Raw genomic sequence first — 26,329 nt, 5'->3', positions numbered from 1 at the left:
GACCCCGGACCAGGGGCAGCAATTCACTTCATTAAAGGCCCCGAGCCAGGGACAGTGATTTTGGCCGGAGGAGGCCTTGTCCCGAAGGAGGGGCCCTTTATCACTATGGCCGGAGCAGGCCCTGTCCCGAGGAAGGGACCCAATATCCACAGCTGCAACTGTGGGGAGGAACCCACGACAAAGCAGCTCATTAAACTTAGGCCCAGAAGAGGCCTTGTCCCGAGAGAGGGACCTTGCAACTGCAGAAACTGCAACCGCGGTGAAGAATCCACGTCAGAGATATTCACCAAGGACTGTGTCCCGTGTGAGGGAACCTGTATCGGCAGAAGCCGCAGCTGCTGGGAACAACCCACACCAGAGAAGTTTGTTAAGGACTGTGTTCCGGGGGAGGAACCCCGTGTTGGAGCAGGGGAAGAATGCCAGGAGTCATCCTCATCTGAGAAGACAGAAGCGGCAAAGCCCATCTGTGAGAGACTGACCACATCCCCCACTCCCTACCCCCCTGAGCTGTTGCGGGGGGAGGAGGTAGAGATATCGGGAGCAGTGAGCTGGGCCCGGGAAGAAAGGAGGGATGGGGGAGGGAGATCTTAAAGTGCTGGTTGTAATTTTCTCATCATCTTACTCCCATTTCACTGGGTCCTCCGCCATCTTAACGAGGGTGGGGGTGAATGGGGGCATCGAGCGAGAAACTGTCGTGGTGCTGTTGTGCTAGCTGGGCCAAACCACGACACTTGCTAATAAAACAATATCATTGTTGCTGTCCTTGGGTGGGAAATAGTAAGAAGAAAGTCAGTATAAGGTATCCTGTTTCAAGACTTAATGGAAAGTGCACTTTTTGGCTGATATTTAATTAAAACTGGGCACTGAGATTTCCTTGTTTCCTTTAAAATGTGTGTTAACAATTTTTTCCAGTTCACATTTCCTTATTTGGTAAATACACATTTAATTTCTCTAATGAATAAGACAAACAGCTCCTGGGAGGGGAGCGAATGACAATACTTTGTTCTTATATAACCACATGTAGTTGCATTAGCTAAAAGCTAGGTCACATTGTGTGTGTAGACACAAATATAATTCAATGATGTACTAGAAAACAGGACAAGGGGTAATGGGATGAAGCTGGAACACAAAAAGTTCCATTTAAACATAAGAAAAAAATATTTTACTGTTCAGGTGAGGGAGCCCTGGCACAGGCTGCCCAGAGGGGTTGTGGAGTCTCCTTCCTTGGAGGTCTTCAAGACCCACCTGGACACATTCCTATGCGACCTGATCTAGATTGACTTTCTGCAGGAGAGTTGGACTAGATGATCTCTGAAGGTCCCTTTGAACCCCTACCATTCTGTGATTCCATGAAAACAGATTTTTGAAAACTTTAATTATGAAAGAGACATATTTTCCAATCATGTTAATATGTGTATATATGTGTAAGAATAAACTTGGAAAGCAAAGAAAAAAATAGTGAGAAATATTTCAGCAAATTTGATTCTCACAAATTTGTTAGCTCACTAAGAAAACCACACCGTGAGGTCATCTCAGGTATCAGAGAGGGTAGAAATGATGTCACTTGCTGGCTTAGAGAGACCTGGGAGTCCTGATTGATAACAAGCTAAACATGAGCCAGCAATGTGCCCTCGTGGCCAAGAAGGCCAATGGCATCCTGGGATGCATCAAGAAGAGTGTGGCCAGCAGGTCGAGGGAGGTTCTTCTTCCCCTCTACTCTGCCCTGGTCAGGCCGCATCTGGAGTCCTGTGTCCAGTTCTGGGCTCCTCAGCTCAGGAGGGGCAAGGAACTGCTGGAGAGAGTCCAGTGCAGGGCCACCAAGATGATCAGAGGACTGGAACATCTTTAATATGAGGAAAGGCTGCAGGAACTGGGGCTGTTTAGTCTGGAGGAGACCGAGGGGTTATCTTATTAATATTTACAAATATCTAAATGGTGGATGTCATTGTATCTAGCAACAGGACAAGGGGTAATGGGATGAAGCTGGAACGCAAAAAGTTCCATTTAAATATAAGAAAAAGCTATTTCCCTGTGAGGGTGAGGGAGCCCTGGCACAGGCTGCCCAGGGAGGATGTGGAGTCTCCTTCTCTAGAAGTCTTCAAGACCCACCTGAATGTGTTCCTGTGTGACCTCATCTAGGTAGACCTGCTTCAGCAGAAGGGTTGGACTAGATTATCTCTAATGGTCCCTTCCAACCCCTACCATTCTATGAGTCTATGTAACACTGTAAGAAACAGTTTGAAATGACTGTATCTTATACCTTGCACCTCACAGCACTGTCATTGCCAATAGTGGTGCAGCAATCTAATAGGGATATACTCCTGTGTCACAGAAGAAATTTGATTAAGTACTACTCTAACAGGCTCACTTAGCATTAGCAGCTTAGTGTTAGTAGCTAAAGTACTTGAAACCTTAGGTCCCAAGAGCTGACTGAGAGTAAACTTTTTGATAATACTAATGCTGCTGACACAGAACGACCTGAATCCGGCAGATGCAAGCAGACTGAAGATGGACCAAGGAAACAATTCCAAGAGAATGAGGTAACTTCAGAAGGCCAGCCCAGTGACAGTGAAAACCAACAAGAAATCAAGAGATAACTGACCAGACTTGGGGACTGGGTGCTGTGTGATAAGGATACAATTGAGGGGCACGATCTGGGGAGTAGAGATCCCTTTCAGTGGCACCCAGCTTGAGCTGTAACCAGAGAACTAACGAAACTGGAAACCTTCACTTGGACTTGATGTTCACCAGCAGGATCCTGGGGTTGGACCCTGTTACGGTGGCTGGTGTGTGCCAATCTGTAACACCTGGCAATACTAAAATTGCTTATACTGTATTCCCATGAGCGTAAGTATTTCCATGAGAAAAGGAAAATAAACTTGACTCCTATAAAAATATCCACACTGATGTTTAGACTGATTACATCTATAATAAAAAAACATCAGGTCTCCAAATAGCACAGTAGTACCAAAGCACGTATGTGTTTTGCAGTGCCCTTTCTCCTTTCCAAACCCAGGATTTGGTCTGTGTTCTGTAACTGCAGTCTTCACCTACAGAAATTTGTCAATTTGTAGCATTTAAAGTTGGTTGCTCTGGAAACAGGCTACAATTTCTTCCAGCTTCACAGCAAGAGCTGCTGAACTACAAGACAAACAAGCACATAGTTCTGTTCATTTGCTTCCCCAGGCCAACGAATTTGCCTCACGAGTGAAAGGTTATTTTTATCTTTCTTATCCACTCTGTGAGGCCAACCCCAGGAGGAGCTTGTGATTGACTTGAGAAAACACTGAAGCCTTGAAGTACCTTTCACAAGAAGAAACTGGAACAGGAAATCTCACACGGATCAGAAAAGCATCAGACAATATCTGCCCAAGTGGCAGTGGAAGGGATCTCTGGAAGGTTACAGAATTAGGACCATTTCATAGGATAGACCTTCTGTCCGGTGCCTCCCTCCTCCCCAGTCCATGATCTCTGACAACTTCCTACTTCTGCGAGAGAACTATTGGATATTACTTACATATTGCTGCTTGCTACGTTATCAGTCTGTTAGCAGTCACTCAACTCATGGTTTTCTGAGCCCCTTCCTTGGACAAGCCATTCATCAAACAATCTGGACTGTTCAGCCACACAAAACACACCCTGCTAGCACGGGACAAAGCAGTGAGTGCTTTAACACTCAAGAAAGCAGAGTGTTTCTTACCAGATCTTCCTCCTGGTGTCAGGCAGCATGAGGTGATATCTTCAGAAAACATCCTTTTCCTACGTTCTTTCCCCCTTAGGGATCTGGGTACACAAGCTGCAGTGAGCATGCAGTACCAGCCCTGTCTCTGTAAGGTGCAGGTCAGCTCCATGCCATGTGTGCCTGGGCTGCTGGCACATGGCAAGGCAGCACTCAAGCTCCTGCTTTGCTAACTTGATGTTTTAACAACATACAGGGGAGGAGAGAAAGAAAAAGGGTAAAAGAATATCAGGAATTTTTTCTCTCCAATATGCAAGATTCTGTCCAAACCATTTTCTCAGCAGGTATCTTAAAACTATAGGGACTCTTCTTTCTTTAGATGGTCATATGACAGACAGGAACTCTGTGGCAAGGATGAGGTCAGCTGGCTCCACATATTCACAAAACAAAAATGAAAGCTCAGAAGCTATTAGGGTTTCAGTTTTCTGTTACATAGTACTGGTGGCTCGGTATCAGCTTAGCCCCTACCAATGCTCTGCTGAACCCATGCTTTTATTAATCTACTTGGAGGTTGCTGTGACAGCCTAAACAGACTTAGTCCTCTAATTAATGGGCATTTTAGCACACATAAGCTGCCACAAAACACAAGGTTACTTGAGACCTTAGTGTAACTGCTGTGACACTAGAACATTACAGAAACCATTTGAAATATGCCCGTATGTACTTGATGTAAAACTCTTCATCTAATTTGCCCCAGTGGTACACATGCAAATGATCAGAGCTAGAGAAAACACTCTCCTTTGCCTTCCTCTCTTCCTGAAGTAACCTGGTTCACTTTGGAGGGCACCTCAGTGGTAATATTTTCCAGTTATTGTTGAATAAGTTGTTGAAATAGGTAAAGCAAGGTTTTTCCTCCAGGTAGAAGAGGTATCTTGGTGAGACAAGAACAAGGCAAAGCAGGCAGGCATAAGAGAGTTCTCAGAGCACTAGACAAATATTCTAAGATACTGAGATATTTTTAGGGTCCACGCTCAGTTTGAGCTCCTGTGGAGGTGCAGCATCAGTAGATAAAGCACTGAGAGCTCCTGCTGAGCACATCAGAGCTGAAGGAGAAAACCATCAGCAGAGTATGCCACAGGCAAGTGTGAAGAAGGTGAGAAGGGCAGAAGTGTCATGCTCCATCTTGGAGAGCCTTAGCAAGACAGTGGGCTGAGGGGTGGGAATGCGCGAACTAGGCTGTTAAACACAGTAGAACAGCTGGAAAACTTCACGGCAGTGACTGTGAGCAAATAACAATGTGCACAGTCCCCCAATTCAGTTCTCCTCAAGATCATGTGGAATGAGAAGTTGCCAAAATTGTCTGACCTCATGCAGATTTTCTGACAAGGGAGCAGAGCTTTTGTGTCAGGATCCATCTTTGATTCTGCTGATGAACAGTAAGCAGCAATACATCACAAGATGTAGAAAAGGCCCATCTAGTCTTCAGTCCCTCCAGGGATGCAAAACTAATGCTGGTTTCCTTTCCATAATGCAAGAACGTGATTAAAATGGCACAGAATAGGAATGTGGGCATGTTTGCCTTTGCCCAGTTCCTTTTTCTCAGCATTCTTTACAAGGAACTTTCTTTAAATTCTTGAGTTTAAATTTAAATTCAGATGTCACGTTAACTCCAAAGATGTGAGACTTTCTCACATGGGTGAGGAAACAAAACCTTACCATGTCCTCCTTGCCAAAACTTCCCCCCTCTACTCCAAAGGGCAGAGACAAACAGTGCATTGCAAGGCAAGCTTCATATATAATTGATATATTCTGTATGCTTATGATTAAATTGCCACAGCTCTTCAGTAATGCAAGAAAGCAAGAACAAAAGCCCTCCAGAGATGGGGGAAGAGTTTCTTCAGTTATTTACATATGTGGAAAGTTGAAGATTCTGCTCCTCTCACAATCAGAAAGTGGTTGGAGAGGGCACTCAACTCCACAGACAAATTTCTCTTTGACTGTCTGAGTAACTGATGCCTGCTACCATGGCAGAGACACCAGTTCTATACTATATGAGACACAAAAACTCAGTCCAGTCTAGAGCTTGCAGGTGAAGGTTCACTATGCTCCCACCCATACAGACACCACAGCTATGTCTTATCTTTTGGGTCCTTTTCCCCTCTCTTTGCTAGGTGCAAATTGCATCAGCTGTATGGAATTTAGAAGTCTTGAGTGATTAAAAACAGACACAGATTTTGGGTTTTATAGTAAATATCATTTAACAAAAAGAAAAAATCCAAATATATTTTTTCTGACAGTTTTAAAAATAATTTTAAAAATTATTTGCCCAGTTCAGGTTAAAATTATTTAAAAGCATCACTATCAGGAAGCACTCTTCAAAAGTGATATTTCTCGTCATCATCATCACCTTTTCCATTAAAGCAAAAGTCATGGTTCTAACATGTTTTGAAATACAGACTTAATTCCAAATATTAAATAATAAAACAATGAGTAGCAAGACTTATTCCTCAAAACTCTACATGTGTCCCAAAGCCAGTTCTGGCCTATGGCCACTTTGACTTCTTTTGCATATTCTAGAACTTTAACATAGGACTGAGTGAGTCAAACCCAGCAGAGAACAGAAAAATATTATCAGAGCAGAAAGAAAATTGGGAGAGATTTCCGTAACTAGAGTTGTAGCCCTGCTGTTAACACTACCTGTATTTGATGCCTTTCTCATTGTACTGGCTGCAGTAAAAGCCACACCTTCCATTACCACTAGCTCACAGACTACCTTCCCCTGACCTGTAAGGACATTAAAATTCAAATCAAGTTTTATCATTACATGCCCACAGAGAATTTTACCCAGTAACTTTTACCCATCTCATAAAAGGGAGTAATAAACAGAACTATTTCAAAACTAATTACCATCTATTAATACAGTGGGTAAGAAAAAAAACATAGGAAACCAGACCCAAGGCAAGATTCAACAGTAGCTAACTGCATGTTAAGAGAACACTTTAAATCAACACTTTTCTTTGTGCCTGCACACCAAGAAACAGGCAACATCTGATCCTACGTGTTTTCTAGCTGAGTTCCTCCATAAGCACTGACAGCCTTGATAAGAACTGTCCTTGACACTGTCACACTGAGCAATCTTGCTCAGTTATCTAATTTAATTTTATTGATTTCTTCCTCTTGGCTTGTTGTTTGGACACAGTACCCAAAGCAGATTCTGAAATGCTCCCTGATGTCTGAGGCAGGAGTAGTTTTCCAGACTGTGTAGGGTACTTGGTTTTCATAAGGACTTTAAACAGTGGCTGGGACAACATATGTTTTAGTTGTTTTTTCATCCCCTTCAGTATCTTTTGCTTCTGGCTTTCTTCTTCCTCAGTAGATTTTCTTCCTTTAGGCAGAAATCAAAGACACAGAATTTTACAACAAAAGAAGAACTTGCATTGTCCTCTTTCACCAGGCTTTTGTAGTACTAGGGGCAGATGCTAATCTTGTCTTTCTCCCTCTAACGAGGTAACACCCATATAGTTTTCCAGGCATATGTGACACTTTCAGATTACCCAAACTGTCCACAAGACAAGAAGATCAAGAAGAATCTTGACTCCAGAGTAACTACAGCCCAGGTAAGATTCTGCAAAATTATTCGGTTGTCTCTCAACCCAGAACAGTCTTGGGAACAAAAGAAAAGGGAGCTCAGAAGAAAAAGTATTAACCTAGGGCTTCTAGTTTAGGCTAGAAAGCATCTTCTGTGTATTTAATTACTTTACATATGTCTCATTTCAGCACATGTGAAACAGGAAACCTATTCTTCCTTATACATAAAAAACAATGAGGTGCACAGATTTAGTAACGTAGAATAAGGGCATCAAAAAGACTGGAGACAGTTAGTATGGTCAGAGGCCTGAACTGGAAAGCATAAATGAAATCAAGGTTGCTGTAACTGAAAGCACACTTCTTTTGTAACACTGTAATGCTTTTTGACAGTTTAAGAGGCACTTCATTTATTGGAAGAGTAACTGAGATTTTAACTAGTCTCCAACAAGCTATGGGAGAATCGGAGACTGAATAAACTTCAAAGCACGAATCTGGCAAGACTCTGGGGGGCAATTACAAAGTGCTTCATTTGAGAGCCACAACTTCCTTGGACTGCATGCACTGTGCTGAAACTCATTTCAAAGCACAGCATACTCAGATTATGTCAAAACAAGATGGCAGTGTTAATTATCTGAGTGCACTCCTGAACAGTTTGGGCAGAGATGATTAGGGTTTGCTTGCAAAATGGTTAAGAACCAACCAGTCCAGATATCAATAAAGAAATGAAAAAAAAAAAATCTCAACATGCTTCAAAATCAAGGCATCCACACATTTAACAGCTAACAAGTTAGAGCCAGCTCTTCAGCATACCCTCAAAGATGCGGTAGGAAATCATACCTTCAGCTCCTAAAATTTGAACACCATGTGGTGTTTTACAGTGCACCTAAGGAGGGCAAAGCTTCATGCTATTAAAATAACAGGCACCTGTAGTTGTACAGCCCTGTACATTCTCTTAGGCATGTCCTGCAGAACACTTAATTTTAAAAATACAAGAAAATACTTCTAATACACCACTCAAAGCCTCAGCAACTTGAGCATAAGTATTGGACATTTAGCCCACACAACTCAACCTACGTAAGGCTCACATATTTTTTAGTGTTTGGTAGCACTTTCTGGGTGTTCCCACACAGAGCTGTCAGACTCCTATCCTGCTGCCTGACTATAGGGGGGTGGGAGAGATAAGCAGAAGTGGAAACAGCTTTTTCTTTGACACAGAGGGGACAAAACTCAAGCAGGATGTACTAGGCTCTTAGATGATCTTAAAATGTTTTCCAGAAGATAAACAGTTCCTGTCCGACGACATGCAGACTTGTCTGCAACTTGCCAGTTGTCACACCTCACTCCCTCAACTCCAGCAGTATCTAAGGCACAATCACCCTGAAAACACCAGCAACATCATGTACTAAGCAATGATGCTTCTCTCCTTCCCCTTCTGCCCTGCAGGTTTTAAGAGTTTCTCTGCTATGGTGAGGCTTCTTCTGGACATCAGTGCTATGGGATCAGCTGAGCATACCCTTAAACAAGCATTTCTACTTGCCCTTAAACATGTCATCATCAAGATCAATCTCAAGAGCCTCTGCAGCTTGCTGGAGCCAAGAGTTGTGTTGCTTTGCCCGACTGTTGAAAAATTCTGCCTTCTCAATCTGACGTGCCAAATTCATCCGCTCCTGCAGTAGAAGTACATTTTAGACATTATGATCAGGTTTAATTGTGGAGCACTTTATTAGAATCAGTGTTTGACAGCATGTATTGCAATGCAACTGATGCAGACACTTTTGTTCCCTACTGCTGTCCCAGCAGACGCCCCACATCATAAAGACAGTTACCATTTACTACTGTTTCCCTTCTTCAGATCCGTGACAGAATTTGACTTCTAAAACACCTCAACTACCAACCATGCCTGAATGTTAACTCCCCATTCTTTAAAATCATTAGAAACACTTTAGAGACATCAAGGACAAAACATAATTCAGATACCAACCATTTCCAAGTACATATTTTCCTAGCACAGCTGAATCTTAAAGTTGCTAGTCTCAGCAATAAGCAGCGGCCACTAATTTCATCCCACTCTTAAGAAGTAAGCTCCTATAGGCCATATGGAAGGAGCTACTCATGTTTTCAGAAATGCACCTGATCTTGTTTAGGCACAGGGCAAAATGTCCTGTCTTTCTTCCCAGCTGTACACAGGTGGAAAAAAGACATCCAGAAAACCTAATCTGACCTCCAGCCAGGCCAAGCTGTCTTAAATAACTAATTCATTACAGGAAGAAAATCTGCACTGACAGTAAATAATAATCAACACAGCAGAAATTTCTGCTGCCAAGAATGTGGCTGTGGCTGCAAAAAACAAACCCTGAGCAGGACACTCTGACCACCGCAACCGGTGCTACCCAGTAGCAGCACCAGCCAGAACTGCCAGGATAATTGAGACATAGAGAGAACAGAAATTAAATGTGCAGATGACTAATAAAAAAAATCAGTCACTTCTTAGGTCATCACATAGTATTTTAAGTAGTTTTCCCACCTTTGTAAAACTCAGGTCCTCTTTGGTCTCTCCTCTACCTTGGTTCCCCAATTCTATTCCTTGCAAGTGTGAAAGCCCTTCACAGTTCACCTAAAGGAAGGCATGTAGAACCAGGCAAGAAGCATGCCAAAGGGATGGACATAAGGAACCAGCAGTACTATTAATTAGTTCCAACTACAATGGCTTTGTGATTAAGCCCAGAGCAAAGTCTAAATGAGACCTGACCATGCAAAGGGCCTAGGAGGTTGCAGTCCTATAATTACAATTACAAAGACACCTTTTCTGGGTATAGAAATGCTATTATGGATATAAGATAATGGGATGGTGGCAGGAAAATTTAAGTGTGTAAACAATATTTAATTTCCCATTGATTGACAGAGCATGATAAGAACCAAGAACTACTCATCAAGAAACACAGAAGGGACCTCTGAAAAAAAAAATCCAACATTGTAAACCCAATAGATTTCTTTCAGTAACGAGAAACATTTGATGGAGGGAGGTGGGGAGGGGTATGGGGAAAAAAATAATCAAATTCACTTTCTCATTATGAATAGGAGGAAAGTAAGTCTGTGTACTTCTTTCATTTTCTTCCTCTTTTAGAAAGCAACACCTCCTGAAAGGTTCAAACTAAAATACCCCATTTTCAGTAAGCCTGGGCTTTGAAACTTGCTGATATTATTCCCAAGGTGAGGATACTGCCATTGCCACTGAGGTGGACCCTGGGCTCAGTGCAGGGCAAGAAGATAAGCATGAACCAGAATACCACAGGGAAGATATCCGTTGCATTATCTGACTGCTCGCATTTTTCTCCTGTTCTCAGTAACTCTGCAATATTCACACATTCCAATCCCAGCTGGATTCCTTTAGTATGCAATATTTAAGTATGTCTCATTTGTACATGGCTGATGTTACCCAGTGAAGAGAATGCCGAGACATGAAATGACCTCTTATTTGACAAGTACACGATCTTCAGTGACAGTACACTTGCTAAAATACATCTGTAAATCCTAACCATTGTCTAGCTTGTGAATTAGTGAATGATTTATTTCTTCTTAAAAAGGGCAATAACCTAGAGAAAAAGGAAACATACCTGATTTGATAGGATTCAGTGGCAGCTGTGGCCTCACACTTTCAGAAAAGCAGACAATTCACTGCTTCAACCGAGAAGATGCAGATGAAGACCACTGAAGAACTCTGGACCTGCTACTGTTTTCTATACTGTTCCTAACACAAGAGGCTTTAAATGATGTACTTAACAGAGCCATCCCAGCATCCCAGCCATAAAACACACTCGCTTCCCTGCACTATTTTTGGGAATCTAGTCATGAGAAGCTCTGCATAATAACATGTTAACACCTTTCTTGGGCTAGTTATTGAGGAGAAATCATAAACAGTGATTAACTTAATTTTCAAATCCAAGTTCTGAAGAGAATATTTCATCTGAAACCTGTAAAGAATGTGATTGGCAATCCAGTAATACAACTAAGCAAGCAACTGCTCAGGCTGCAAAGAGACTAGTGTTTCCTTACCTTGACAGAAATCATGCACTTGGCTTCAACTGGGAAAAATGGCAGCTCTTCACTCTTCTCCAGTGTTTTATAAATTTTTCTAAAATTGAGCAAGTCATCAGGGCCAATCAGCAACAGGCTCAGGCCTTCGTTGGCAGCTCGGGCTGTTCTGCCGCTTCTGTGTACATACAACTCAGAAGTACGAGGGACCTGCAAACATTCAGAAAAGCTATTAAGCTGGCATGGAAAACTAGCAGCAGCCTCTCATGCTTTGGCCAAGAGGTTGCCAGAGAACATTGTTTTTTGTATACACATGGTACATTGCATTATGTAACACAGTCGAACATAAAGATGACGTCTGGACACACTTTTTGTTCTCTGGTCCCACATTCTTCCTCGCATAATCTTTTGTGAGTCTCTTCTAACTTCTCACTCTCTGCTATTTCATTTGCAAAGCAGGAGTGTCCTCAGAGTAGAGTTACAGGGCAGAGTCATTTGACACCTTTGGATATCAAAGTGAAGCAAAAAGCAAGGAGAATCATATCTCTTTTGTTGCATCTCACCTGTAATCACACATTCCTGAAGTGCTACCTACTACAGTCAAGGAGATACTTCAGTACAAAGCACTATAGGACAGTTAAACTAATAATAATTAAATCTCTATACTTGGGACTACACACAAGAACACGAATCACAGCTTTACAGTGTTCAGGATTTGGATCAGCAAAAGCTTATTGCAAAATTAAAACAGTAAAAGCAGAAACATTAAAAATACGGAACCTGGTAATGGATGACATGCTGCACATTGGGAATGTCAAGACCACGAGCTGCAACATCTGTTGTCAGGAGGACAGAGCTGAGAAAGTGATAACATTTAATGAATGTAAAACTGAAGAAATATATGTCTAGGAACATAAAATACAGCGATCCACAATTCTACCACAGCATTTTAAGGAACAGATTTGTACTCTCTCATCTGCTGATAAGATGCTATTTGTTGGCCCTTACAGAAAACGATACCAAATATTACATCAGAGGTAGTCTTGAAACAGCAATTCTTCAAGTAAAAAATGCAACGCTACCTTCAGCAGGTCTACTGTCTTTCCAATAAAGAAATCCCCTATCTTTCTGGATCCTGTTTCCTTATGCTTTTATTCTCTCCCTAATCGCAGGAATGCTAGCGCAGATCACTACTCAATGACCTAATCCAACCACTTAGCAGGGAGAGAGGTATCTTCCTTTTCATTACATTTTTCAGTGCTCTGCCCAGGCTGGGTTTAAAAATATCTTTAGCTTGATATGACTACAACAGTAACAGCCCCACTGAACTTTTGTCAGAATAGAAATGTTATTAAAAGTTTCATCTGTTGACAAAAATCGCTTTATTAACACAGTAGATTTAATTAAAAGCTTTTTGGGGCTGAAATATCTTCTACCAAGTTGCACTCAGATAAATTCTCTCAGTAAATTAAAAGCTAGAAATATAAGGCAGGGATTCTGTTCTGACAATTAGCATTTTTCCTTGCCCCTAGAAATAAAGAACTATTCAATGAAGTAATTATTTTCTATAAACAGTCTACTACAGAGATGAAAGATTTATTTTAACAAAAAATCCTCCATCAGCTGAAACAAACTACTTGTAGGTAATGCGAATTTGTTAACATTTTATGGCATTTGACTGCATATTCTAATGAAACAAGGTTCAGAGAAGAAATAAACAGAAAATTCTGTCCTGAAGTCTGCAGGAGGCCATGGTAAATGGTCTCGTGGACTTCTTGCCTTGGAAACTTGCAGTGTCTGAAAGTGCCCCGACTGACCTAGGCCAATGCTATTAATACCACATTTTGCCACAGGATACTGCAAAACTATGACAGCAATTCAACCTCTGTTCTCCCTGTCTTAAGTCTATTACCAAGGTACAAATCCCACACAGTCAGATGTCACACAACACCTCACAGAAGGACTAAACTGTGAGGCTTCTGGATTATGGAAGTGCTACGACCACCTTTTCAACTGTCCCTTTTCTTGCACTGCTCTAGGATACCTTGACCCTTGGGAAGCAAATTAATCTAATTAAACCTGTAGAACCCTCACCTGTCAAAAAGTGGTTAGTTTTCTCATGGCTTAGCGAGACGAATCAATCTACAGAAGGATCAAATGAGCTACAGAGCCAGGGCATGGGTGCAGAGGTGTGCAGGATGGCTATGACAGCTCATTCAGCAGTAGTAAGCTGCCAAAACACAGAGTAATTCAGGCTCCAAGGGACCTCAGGAGGTCTCTAGTCCAACCTCCTCCTCAAAGCAGGTCCAACCATAAGGTTGGACCAGGTTGCTTAGGGCTTTATCCAATTGAGCCTCAAAAACCTCTAAGAACAAGAAGTCTGTTCCAATGCCTAACTGCCCTCACAGAGAAAAAGCTCTTTCCTATATCCAGTTTGAACTTCTCATTTCAACTTGCACCTGTTCTCTCTCATCCTCCTACCACACATCACTGTGAAGAGCCTGGCTCCACCTTCTTCATAACTTTCTTTTAAGATATTGAAGGGCCACCATTAAGACTCCACAAGTGTTTCTCCCAGGTAACACAAACCCAGTGCCTGCAGTCTCCCTCCTTGCAAAGTCAGTGTATCTTGACCACCTTTGTGGCATTCCACTTCAGTTCATCACCGCAAACACTCAGTGGAACCTCATCCTTAATTGTTAATCATCCAGGGTCATGAACAGGGGACTTGCATTCTCAGTCATCTCCTCCAGCCTGCTCCTACTCTAACATAGCTGTTTCCTCTCCCCACTACCATTTACCTGATTTCATTTTTTCACTACTAAGAAGTAGAAAAATCAACTCACCTCTCTCGCTCAGCAAACCTTTCCAGGTTTTTTAGCCTCTGCTTTTGGTGCATGTTGGCGTGCAAAGGAAGTGGATCACAATTTAAGATGGTGAGGAGAGAGCTGAGGCGTTTTACACAGTCTATGCTGTTTGCAAAGACCATAGTTCTTCCTGGATACTGGAGAAGAAAGTAATAGAGGTAATAGTCCTTCTCGTTTGTATTACAGTGAATTCTGGTTTCTGTCAGAGTCTCAACAGTAGCCTCTTTCCTTGTTAAGTCTATCACTTTGGGTTTGCCCTTTATTCCTATTTTTTCCATTAACAGTTCTAGTTTTGTCTTCTTGTCCATCTTTTTAGCATTCTTTTTCTGTAAAACTCTCAAAGGTGTCTGATGGACTAAGGTCAATGTAGCAGAAAAAACAAAAGTCTGTCGTCGAGGGTTATACTGTGAATCATTTAAGATTTCCAGCAACTGAGACAGCTCTAAGAAGTGACCTTTCTCAATCATTCGGTCTGCTTCATCAATTACAAGGCATCTGTCAAAACGAAAACACACAGTAAAAATACACCTATGCAGATAAATACAAATTTCATGCAGTTCTAAAGAATCTTTCCTGCTAAACACATAAGTGCATGTAAACCCAAAAGTAACATCAGGTTTGCTGGGGTAGCTAGAGTAGCCTTCTACATTTCTGTTGAAAGAAAGTGAGGTTTTTTGGTACTGGTTTTAACTAACACTTCCCTCCATCAGTATCAAGAGTATGCATTTCAATAAAACGTTCTGGCAAAGAAATAAGTGATCTTACACAGTCTAAATTATTTCACCAGTTAGTCAACAGAATCAGTATGCAGTAATGGCCAGTTCAGTATCCAACAGCTAGTCTAAAAGGCACCTTTACCTGAGCTGTCGAAGATTTGAAAGATGTGGGTGTCTCTCTTTAACTAACTCCCACAGACGGCCTGGGGTTGCAATTACAATTTCTGGCTTTCGATTCAATACACGTTCTTGCTTCTGTGCAGCCATGCCTCCAACCAGAATTGCAGTCTTAATGCCTAGAACATACAAATCATAGTTTTTGTCTCACTAAATTATCAGTGAATGTTTTCACACTACTGAAATATTTTTAAACATCTGTACTGCAAATTTCAGCAAGTTTTATGGTTAAGAAGCTTCAGGGAGTTTATATAACACTGAACACACAGTAATGCCCTCAATTTCACGGTAAAATCCTATTACATGCCAAAAATAGTTTTTTTAGTTCACCTGTCTTCCGATAGAATCATGTATATCCTTCATAGCAGTTAGCTTTGTTTACTGCTACTTCAGAATCTCATGTTTTGTCAACCAGCAGGTCCCTCCAAGAGTAGGACTGAGAAATACTTGTCTTGCTAACAACTACTTATTTGCAACCTAACAAGAACGCTCCTGCCCAATTTATGACCCTCCAGACGACACGGTAGTGCAGAGACCCTAAGTTAGTTTTAAGCAATTTGCTCAGGTATCAAAAGGAGTTTAGCTTTGGAATTGCTGACCCCTCACACGGCTTATCTTCCCCTGCTTCTTCAAAGAATACACTGGCCTGTGACAAACTCAATGCTACTGTGTAAGATTCCTCCTGTATCCAAGCTACCGCAGATCTCTCTTCCTATTGTGGAACCTCATGCTTCCAGGCAGGGATTTTTTTTTTTTTTTCAAAGTGAGCTTGACACAAGAAAGAAAGCCCCATCAAAATATTTTCTCTCCCACTGCAGCAGCTATGTATCACTTGGACAGCAGATTCTTACATGCAAATAGTATTGCTCCTACCAGAACTGTACTGACATAAATGGATTATTTCAGGCTTGGAGTTAAAATTAGCCTTGTAATCAATCAGCTGTAGACTGATAAGCACAGCAGCAAGTATACACATCAAAGGATGTGCTTAAAAACAGTTCACCGAACTACATATTCTCTTCAATACACAAACAATTGCTACTACTGTAGAAACGTGGAGTTGTTTCCTAATTCTCTCCATCTTGGAACAGTCTCACATCCTCACTCATTCACTTAACAGAGGTGCTGACTTCTCTTTTGGAAGAGAAAGGAACAGGGTGGAATTGTTTTCATCAGGCATATTATTAAGAGGTAAGTTAGAGGTAAGTCAGACAGTCCTACAATGTCTCCTAGCCTTCACACTTACGGCCAGAATGTCCATTTTTGCTAGACAGAGAAAAAAAATTCTACATAAATTAATACAGCTGTAAAAAAAGTGAAATATATACTTTTTTAGATAATGACATGATTTTTTGATATCTAGCCTACATCATCCAATACCAAGACAAAGTTAGTTGTGGCTAGGTATCTAGTACTGATTTTGTGTTGCTAAAGCATGACAAGAAACATTTTAAAGCAAAATATCCCACATTAATGGTCTACTTCCACATGTACCTCACTGCCTTTCTCAAATATTACTGACTATAAACCCTAACCCTTCGAAAGCCACCCCAATTTTATGATGCAGAAGAAACTGTGGCACACATTCTGTCTCAACACCAATGCCAAGATCCAAACTCAGTGCAGTTAGAGATGTGGTCCACGGAGTCTACATACCTGTAAACTTTGCAACTGCATCAATGTGGTGTTTAACTTGTACAGCTAACTCTCTTGTGGGAGTAAGGACCAGTCCTAAAAGAGGTCTCTTTTTATGGGAGCCAGCAGTATGTGTCTCGTCACCAGAATAAAATTCAAAATTTTCCATCACCTTCGCAGAGCCTCTTGTGAAAGACGACGCATCGTCTTCATCTCCGCTATCTTCAGCCTGCTGATGGGGTAGTTTTTCAGCTTCGTTCTCATTTTCCCGTCTTGTTTCATCATGATGCTGATGGGACTCTTTAGAAACATTGTCATTTCTGGTGGTTGAGCTATTTGATTTTTGCCAGTGCAGCACAGAATGAATCATTGGAATTGCAAATGCAAGCGTTTTGCCACTTCCTAAAAAAACCCAAGAATAATACAGACGGATAAGTCATTTATTTGCAACAATGGGAAAAGCAGGAGCAAATCACACTCAGATCTTAAAACACGCAGTTGTAATAGACACAAATTCCTGACCTTTATAAGACCAATAACTTGCAGCAATAGCATCTTTTCTCCTGTTCCCTTTACACATCTCCTCAAGGTCATTAACAGCGTACTTCCTGAGGAACAGGTGTTTTTCCAGTCTCTAGTAGGTCAGGCAGATTCATTTGTTCTGAAAGTGCTTTTTAAAAGCTGCAGTTGCAGTCAAGATATTTTTAAAAAACTGTATGCCCATAAGGAGCCTTAATTGCCCTAATTGACAGCTCTGATCAACGTTCTCCAAATAAAGGAACAGCAAATGAGGCCAAGGACAAACTGAAGTGCACTTGAAAGATTTGCTTCAATTTACAGTACTGTGTTTATGACTTTCTAAGAAACTGTACTTTGAAATACTCCACTGTCTAATTTCCTGTCTATCACCAGCAAATATTTTTATAATCAAAACACATAAATCTGATTTAAAAATAGATAAATCTACTAACCTGGAGAGAATTATCTATATTACTAATCTATGATTTGGAGAGAAGAGGGTTGTCAAATAAAAAATGCTCCCTTGCCATTATTTTCAGAGGTTCTGTGTAACAAACTGCAAGTCACATCACTGCCATGTATTCCCATTCTGAACTATCTGTCACTAATACGGATGTTAGGAGAAGTCTGGTACCACATCCACCCCAGTTAAGGTTATCATAAATACTAGTTCATTGATCACAAAAGCAGCATCCAGAGAACAAGACACTATCACAGCATTCTTGTAACAGGCCACTGCAAAGAAGCAGTCTTCTGGTCTGGAAACATCATCTCGATCCTTTGAGCACTGTTTGTCCATATCACAAACCCATGATGGTTAGTTTGCCAAATTCAGTGACACAGATTTTTGCCTAGTTAGAGGACAATCTTAATATTAGTTAATAAATAGCTAAGCCCAGTGTCATTATCGTGACCAATACTGCTCCAAAGTCTCCTTGTATCTACTTTCCCACTTTTCTGCATGTCTCAGAGCTCTCTCAAGACTTCTTCACTTGAAGCAGAAAAAGGTTATAATCTCGATTTTGCAGAGGACTTACACAATAAAATTATGTATTACCAGAAGACCTGTTTTTAAGGTGAAGAGCACTGCCGATCGTGAATGAAATGTAATGCAATTTGACTGGTGTAAATGTCAGTACTACATCCAGATAGACTATGGCTGTAATAATCAGGATTATTCTGCAGGCATGAGATTCACACAGAAATTAAACAGATAATCACCTAAAATAGTTCAAGCTAATTTATGCTCTTTTAAATGGTTTTAGGATTGTAAGATTTTGCAGAAACAAAATCTGGTTCCTTAAGCAAAAATTTCACTAGTTCTGCATGGTAGTGAACAGAACTTGTTGGAGCCACTGCAAAAAACAACAAACTTTGACATTCCCTGCATCTGTCTCCACAGGGATCTACAGATCAAAATCTCGCTATTCTCCCCTATGTTGTCACCAGAAAGGGAAGATGAACAGTTCTTTCACTCGTCCCCTTCCTCTCTCAGGTCCATTGCTAAAGCAAGGTGCAGAATGTAGAAAAAAAGAAACGGAGACTTTCAGCCTGTCCCAGCTGCAGTACTTCCTAACAGACAATTGTCCACATCTTCTCTCAAGTTTCTACAAGAACACTGATGCCCTACCGGACTCTGGAGGGAATTTGGCTTTCTTTCATGAAAGAAGAAAATAAATGAGCAAAATACACTCCTACTACCTTAGGGTTACACAAAATTAGGCAGTAACAACACGACCTGCCACTAGCTGTGCTTCCCATTCTGCAGCTAAAGAGGGACTTGCTTTCCAGCGCTGCCAAAATGGCATTTTTTTTTAGCACAAAACCACCATTTAAATTTTCAGTTCCATTTTCAAGTACACTCCCTGTAGAGCTTTCTAATCTTATTAAAGCTAATAGCACCAGCCTAGTTTCTAACTAGAATAAAAATGCAAATGACTGCCTACGTTATTAGTATACCTTCACGCTCAAGAGCAGTAAATGGCTTTACAAGCCAAGCACTGAGATAAGGCATCTGGAACAGATGAAAAGACTGCAAAGGAAGGCATTGAACCAAAGGCAGCTTCCAATTGTGCTTCCTGGTTTTATGTTTTTATAGAGAAAAAAATGTTGCACTGCTAAAGAAGACAAAACTTTAAAAGGTATGAGCAGCAAAAATAAAAAAGTTAGAGGGGAAATAACGCTGAGACTTCACAGCATTGTTTAAGTAAAAGAAGCTATAACAAATTTCACAAAAGTTAGCAATGCTCAAAGGCAGGAGTTGATCACAAGCTGGACAAGAGACAGTACCTCTGCAGCCACTGGATGAACTAAACACTTCAGGCACAAGCAGTGAGAAAGGCTAGTGACAACATACAAAGACAGGACACAGAGTATGCCTGTTCTGCTATGATAAATGCCTAGGCCATACTCACAACACCTAACACTGTCTGGTGCTTATTTATCTCCCTAGGCTAGCACTGAACAATCTTCAAAGGAATCTTATTCTCTACTTTGTCTTGGTACAGGAACATCCCCCAAAATTAGGCTGTTAGAAAATGATTCTGCTTGTTTCAATAATTCTGCTTCTTGCAGTGTCTGTCACTATACAGTTCCCAAAATAGGAAACAATTTGAGAAATAACAGAAGATCATTTCTCTCAAAAAGCAAAAAAAACCTCACAAGAAGCTTTGTAAAGATGAAACATCCTATGTTTGTGTATTACATAATTCTAACACTACACAATGAATCATTACTAATATTCTGGGTATGCAGAACACACAAGCTCCTCTCCTATATGTGAATGTTTCTTCTGCTACACATTAAAACACATAACCATGAACTGCGTTTAAAGAGGAGAGATGGGAAGCTCCCAGCACATACAACCAGTTGAACAGATTTGTACCTGTTTCTGCAGCACCAAGAACATCCATATTATCCCGGATGGCAGAAGGCAAGGCTAAGGCTTGAATAGGAGTTGGAGCACTAAACCCCAGGCAGCTCAAGGCCTGCAACACTGGTTCAGGTACAAACAGGTCTTTCCACGCAGACACATCAGCTTTGTGATCCGTTGAAGCAGATAAAACTTCTGTTGTCCAGTTTTTAACTTTTTTAGAAGCAGCTACCAATGGAAGAGCTTCCTGTGCTTGAGAAGCCTTATTTTTTGCTACCTTCTTTTTTGTTTTCTTTGTAACATCTTTTGTGCTTGAAGTACTCTCAACCACATGCCCACGATTTGCCACTTTGACCACTTCCTTACACTTTACCACTTTATCAACTGGCACATCAATTTCTGCCACATTCAGATCGTTGCTTTCATCTGTTTTGCTTCTCAGAAGCTTGTTTTTCTTCTTTTTCTTTTTGGGAGGGATGACAGGTGTTTCCTCCTCATCATTGCCTTCCTCTGAAACACTTTCCACCTTTCTCTTCCTCTCATTTACGTTCCCTATTTTGGAAGAACTTACTAGCTTATAGTCAGTAAGTTCCTCCAAGCATACTATATCTTTAAACTCTTCATCAGCAAATAGATTGGGGTCGATAGGCACAGTTTTCCATTTTCCTATAACTTTAATGCCTTTTTGTTTTAATTTAAAGGAAGATTTAAATCTCCCTCCTTTTTTGGTCTTCATTTCTACCTAAGAAGAAACTGGGGAGGGGAAAAAAAAAAAAAGCATTAGCTCAAAAGAACGAGGTTAACATTGACGACACCCAAACACATGGGTACGCGAGGCATAATTTTTTGAGAGTCGTTTTTAGAAACGTTATTAAATACGAACGGCCTAAGTGGAAATACAGCAAGTCAGGACTACAGTCTCACTCCTGGAACAGCTCCGGCGATAAATCAGCGCCGGATGAACGGCCCCGGCCGCGACCCTCCCGTCCCTGCCCACGCCGGGTACCACGGGCCCGGCACAACCCCGGAAGGCCCCCGTCGGGCAAACGGGAGCTCCGGGAAGCCACCGCGACCCGCGGGAGGCCCGCAAGGCTCCCGGCGCCTCCCCCAGAGCTTACTGTGCTCCGCAGCCCCAGGACAGAAAAGGATGGAGAGAGAGGAGCGGCGTGGGACGTGCCGTGAACATCGCCGCTAGCCGCGTGCGGCCACGGGCGCTGCCATTGCCGCGTGACGTCACTGCGCAGCGCCCGCGGGCGCGGGTAGGGGCGGGGCCGGGGCGGGGCGACGCGCGCATGCGCGGGGGCCCGGGGCGGCGGCAGCGAGGCGAGCGGCTGCGGAAGCGGCGGGATTCCGCCAGGCGCGGCCTCGCCGGCGAGGGGTGGGCGGCGCCCCCTCAGCCAGTGCTGGAAGGGGCTGGGCAGCCGCCGTTGTCTGCTGCTGTGTGAAGCCTGTGTGGTGCTAAAGGCTGACGGCTGTTCTCAGCAAGGCCTTAATTTAGGTGCTTTACCGTGGACCCCAGGAGTGCTCCAGACTCCTTCTGCATTTGGCTTAAGGACACAAGCTTTCTGACATGTGAGCAGCTAACGTGAAGGAGCGAGCATACACTCTCTTCTTTTCCAGTGGGCTACCAGAGGGTAATATCCGCTTGCCAGCGTTGCTGTAACATGTTACAACAACCTATGTTTTAGACAAAGCAGACTGCAGGATGGCTTGCAGGCCCGTTTCGTTGACGATGCTGATAGTGATAGCCACTTAACCTGCATGCAGGAGGATGGACCTTTTCTCTTAGTTAGCCTTGCCTTTATCTTTCACAAATATATTAGTAACCATGGTGCCATTTGCATAAATAATACTAACATGTTCATAAGGGATGCTGCTGCATCCCAGACAAAGGAAAGGGAAAATTTGTTTACCTTCCTGCAACTGAAAATATTCTTTCAGAATATAATCAACACCTCTAGAGTTCATTTGTGTATTACTGTGTACACAATACATCTCATTCAGTAAAGAATGCATAAAGGGGCTCTTCAATGCTAAAATTAGTGGCTAGACTTGAATGTCATCAGCACTGCTCATTCAATAAAAAACTTATTCGTGCCTGTTACGTGTTATTGTGTTCTTTATTATTCCTTGTTTAGATGAGTATTGTAGGTAAAGTAATTGAATTTGGAGACAATTGAATTTGGAGCAAGCAAACTACTGAGGTCATAGCATGATATTTTTTTCTCCTGTGTGATCAAGTGCTCTTTGCAGCTTGCTCTTGGTGTAGGAAGAGGACGTCATAAATTATATACTATTATATCCTACGATAATAGAGTATTTTTATTTCAGCAAAAGACTGGCTGATGCTCTGAACATCTTCTTTTGCCATGAGCCACAGAGAAGAGAGGAAAAACCGGGAGGTTTCTAGGTGACAGAGGCCAGGACAGTAGAGGAAGGTGTGTAGTAGTTTTACCTGGGCCAGGTTTGGTTCAAAGGCTGGACTCGATGATCTTAAAGGTCCCTTCCAGCTGAAATAATTCTATTATTCTATGGTAGCAAGGGGGCTACAGGGGTGGCTTCTTTAAACAAAAAAGCTGCCAGTAGCTTCCCCTGTATCTAACAGTCAATTCTAAGAGGGACCTCCTGCTGACCAAGGCCTGGCCAATTAGTGACTGAGGTAATGCCTCTGTGAATAACGTATTTGAGAAGAAGTTGTTGCGCGGTTGCTAAACTGCAGCAGCCACAGGGAATGAGAATGTGAAAACATCTCCGCAGACACCAAGGTCAGTGGAGAAGGCGAGGGAGGAGGATGCTTAGGCTCTGAAAGAAAGATTCCCCTGTGACCTGTGGTGAGGACCATGATGATGCAACTGTGCCCCTGCCCCTGTGAGAACCTTTGAGGTCTTTTTTTCCCCCCCTTTTTAAATCTGTTAAGGCCAAGGGCAGAAATAAGCATATTAAATGTTTTCAAGGACAGTTCCAGTTCCAGGTGATTACAGTGATCTGCCAATGCACAACATGATGAGTTCCTGCCAATTCATATCCTCATGTGAACAAAGTAAAGAACATTTGATGTTTTGTTCTCATGTTCTGTAAGAAACGACTTGGAATCAGTGAGAGTCCCGAAGGGAGTGCAGGGAGCAGGATTTGACATGGTAGCTTTAACACTTCAACCAGCAAATTTTATTTGTGTAGTACTGAACTGGAGACAGCAATGACTGATAGTGCTCACTGATAGGAGCTGTGATTGCATTGTCACGCTCAGGTTTAATGAGGTGTCTCAGCAGTCTTTACGCATTTCTTCCTTAAAACTGTTTCCTTACAAGCTGTGTTGATTCAAGTCAGTAAGTGACAATTTTTCTAGTTTACAGAAAAATCTTTTTACTTTACTGGATGTTAGCAGAAGCAAACGAAACCCAAGTCTCAAATTCTGGTGTTGCTGACTTCCAAATACAGAATAAAGAAAAAATGTGGACAAGAGAATTCTTAGCTGTGATTCTGTCTTTACATAGTTTGAGAGTTTGTAGCTCTGTTTTGAAAGAAAGATTTAACTTGCCAAATGACATTGAGTTATGCTTTTTAATGTAATTATTGTCATCTTTTTCCAGATCGCAGGAGTATTCTAGGTTCTTTCCCTCAAATATCCATTTGTGGATGGAGCAGATTTTTCTTCTTGATGAGCATTGAGCTTTATATACTATTTATAGATTTACAGTCCTTAAATAAATTTGAAAGAAGGCACGTGCCTATTTGTAATGAGTATGGAGGTTCAGAACTGTCTTACTTACTTAAAGGTGGTAGCTCTTCTTCCTGCCATCGTGTGTACATCGATTGTACAACAGGCATTAATTTTCTGAGTTGCACTGAAAAGAGATAACCAAGGAAACTAACCCTTTGCTTAGTTTTAGAGTGGCATTAATCCTTCTGTGTTTCTGTAACCTGAAAGTGACACAGCTTTGGTATGTTGTGACAAGGCTTTGTCAACAAGAAGTGTGGAATTATGTCCTGCCAGAGTAATCTGTTGCACTCTTAGTAAATATAGTTACATGAGCTCTTGGTTAAAATACCACCAACAAATGAAACAGAAGTCTGCTTTATCCCTCCAGGACTTCTTTAGGCCAACAGTTACTTAAATACCAGGAAACTATGAATTGAAGATAATAACATGTATTAGTAATGCATGTATTAGTTATGCAAGCAGACAAATAACGTGACTCCTTAAGTATTGTTAACTGTTGTTAATGAGTCACGCCATTTGTCTCCTTGCATAATTCATATCAATATATATATATGATTATCAACAATTTCTAAATAATTTTAGCAAATATGTCTGAGGACCCAATATGTCTGAGAGTTTTGATGTCTTTATTACAGAACTTCAGCTGACAACAGCTCCCTCTCTCTTTCTCAGCTGTACACTTACAGTCTGCAGACCAGTAGCCCAGAAATCGTGGCTTGGTCCCTACTGTGCAGTATTATTTACTAGATATTATATGTCTTGTCAGTTAATATTCTGGTAGTTTGTAAAATATAAAAGACTTATTTTAAGGTAAGTCAAGCCAGAGATTTTTTGACCAATACTTTTACTTTGGGATTCAGGTAGCTAAATTCAGCACCAGCAACAGTTTAATCTGCATGTGGACAACTGATGCAGGCTTTCCCTTGGCAGTCAAATGCTTTGGTTTCTGTCTTGTTTTTTCTTTTTCTCTTGCAAGAGGATCCATACCTGCTTAACTCCTGATTTTAATAGCCATTACTGTTAGCAAAAGAATGTCACCATACCATGATTTAAACCAACACTCATGGTGCATTTTGCATGTGAAAAATATGCAATGTGGCCTGTGGGATACTTGATGCCTCCTGTGCTTTGCAGGCTGAAGAATGTGCTATTCTGTCTTTCCTGGCATGCCAGATGAGGCCTGTTGTCCTTGATGTCAAGTGGGAAGGTAAAATCTCAGTTCTTTCAGACTCAAGGCCTTGTTCTCATATTCAGAAGTTCTGTAATATCATTCTAGGATGTACAAGGTCTGAAGACATAACACCATAAAAATAATAGCTCTGGGAGATGGTCTTTTAACTAGAAAAGTTTTAGGTTGGATTCTTCTTTCTGGCTTCTCCAGCATTCTGGAATGTTTTTCCTATGTTTCTCCAGTTTATTAGTTCTTTATTGTAAAACCTCATTTAAAAACATATACTCCTTTGCCTGCACTCTCTTCTTTTTTTTTTTTTTCTTTTCCCTCTTTGTTCTTTCTTCTAACTTTGCAGATGAGTCACCTATCCCTGTGAACCATTTTTTATGTATCATATATTTTTTCAAAGACATAGCACCTCTTCTTTAGCTAGCGTGTCCACAAAGCCAGGAGAACAAGCTAATCTCCAGGCATGAGATTTAAGAGTACTGACACATTTAACTCTACTTAGAGTAGAAAAGACTTTTTCAAGCACGGTTATATCAAGATTTTTCTGATACAAAGAACTTTAATTCAGGACGAGGGAAACATTTGCAATGGTTGCAAATGAAGTCAGACGCAATAGATATTTTAGAATGTATCTTGAAGGGAAGAATGACAAAAGAAGTTATGAAGATAACAGGGAATTAAATAAAAGGCTGTAATGGTTAACCTAGGGGAAATGAGAAATCATATAATACAGTAAGTTAATATTTTTTGAAATGTTCAAAATAATTTTATATGAGAAATGATTAATATCAAGGGATAGGAGAGAATTTCTAGGTGAAAGGAATTGGCTAAAGAGGAAGGGAAATGCATGTTTCATTTGGGGAAACACACTAGTATCTAAATCCATAGAGTAACCTGTCACATATATCAAGTTTACTCAAGGAGTTTCCTAAAGTTTTTTGGACTGACCTTACTTTCTTAATAACTGTGATACAGTATTAAATTTGCTGATGACAGTTATTAAATTATGCTATCACGCAGATTGAAGGGACCTCGAGGACCATAATAACTGGATAAATTGACACATACAAAGTGCAGCAGGATTCAGCTAGGCTAATAGTGAGAATTTATACTATTAAGATGGGAGTTAGATCACTATGGATGAGAATGACCTCATGTATAAATTGACAACAAGATAACTGTGAGCTGCTAAATTAGTATATTTGGTAAACGTATTCCTATACAGGCATTAATTTTTTGTGGGGGCATTACTACCCTGACATTTTTATTTGCAATACTATATTCTGATCAACTTAATTCGAGAGAGGTGAAGTCAAACTGCAGCATATGCCAAGAGGACTGTT

At 41.2% G+C, this 26,329-nt stretch overlaps 1 protein-coding gene across 1 annotated transcript; it reads right to left on the bottom strand.

The window, feature by feature from the left end:
- Positions 1 to 6,805: 6,805 nt before the first annotated feature.
- On the bottom strand, positions 6,806 to 21,312 carry DDX24 (DEAD-box helicase 24). Its single transcript, XM_061998406.1, has 9 exons — positions 21,204 to 21,312; positions 20,098 to 20,838; positions 16,716 to 17,096; positions 15,025 to 15,178; positions 14,146 to 14,661; positions 12,080 to 12,155; positions 11,321 to 11,509; positions 8,801 to 8,934; positions 6,806 to 7,060 (listed from the first exon to the last, which is right to left on the bottom strand). Exons 2-9 carry the CDS (start codon positions 20,819 to 20,821, stop codon positions 6,829 to 6,831), a joined length of 2,406 nt encoding a protein of 801 aa, XP_061854390.1. The 5' UTR covers positions 20,822 to 20,838; positions 21,204 to 21,312; the 3' UTR covers positions 6,806 to 6,828.
- Between the last annotated feature and the right edge of the window lie 5,017 nt (positions 21,313 to 26,329).

The sequence above is a fragment of the Colius striatus genome, chromosome 6 (assembly GCF_028858725.1).
Source record: "Colius striatus isolate bColStr4 chromosome 6, bColStr4.1.hap1, whole genome shotgun sequence".
In the NCBI taxonomy this organism is placed as follows: Eukaryota; Metazoa; Chordata; class Aves; order Coliiformes; family Coliidae; genus Colius; species Colius striatus.
Note: the sequence above shows the minus strand (reverse complement) of the source record. Positions and strands in the feature narration are given on the sequence as shown.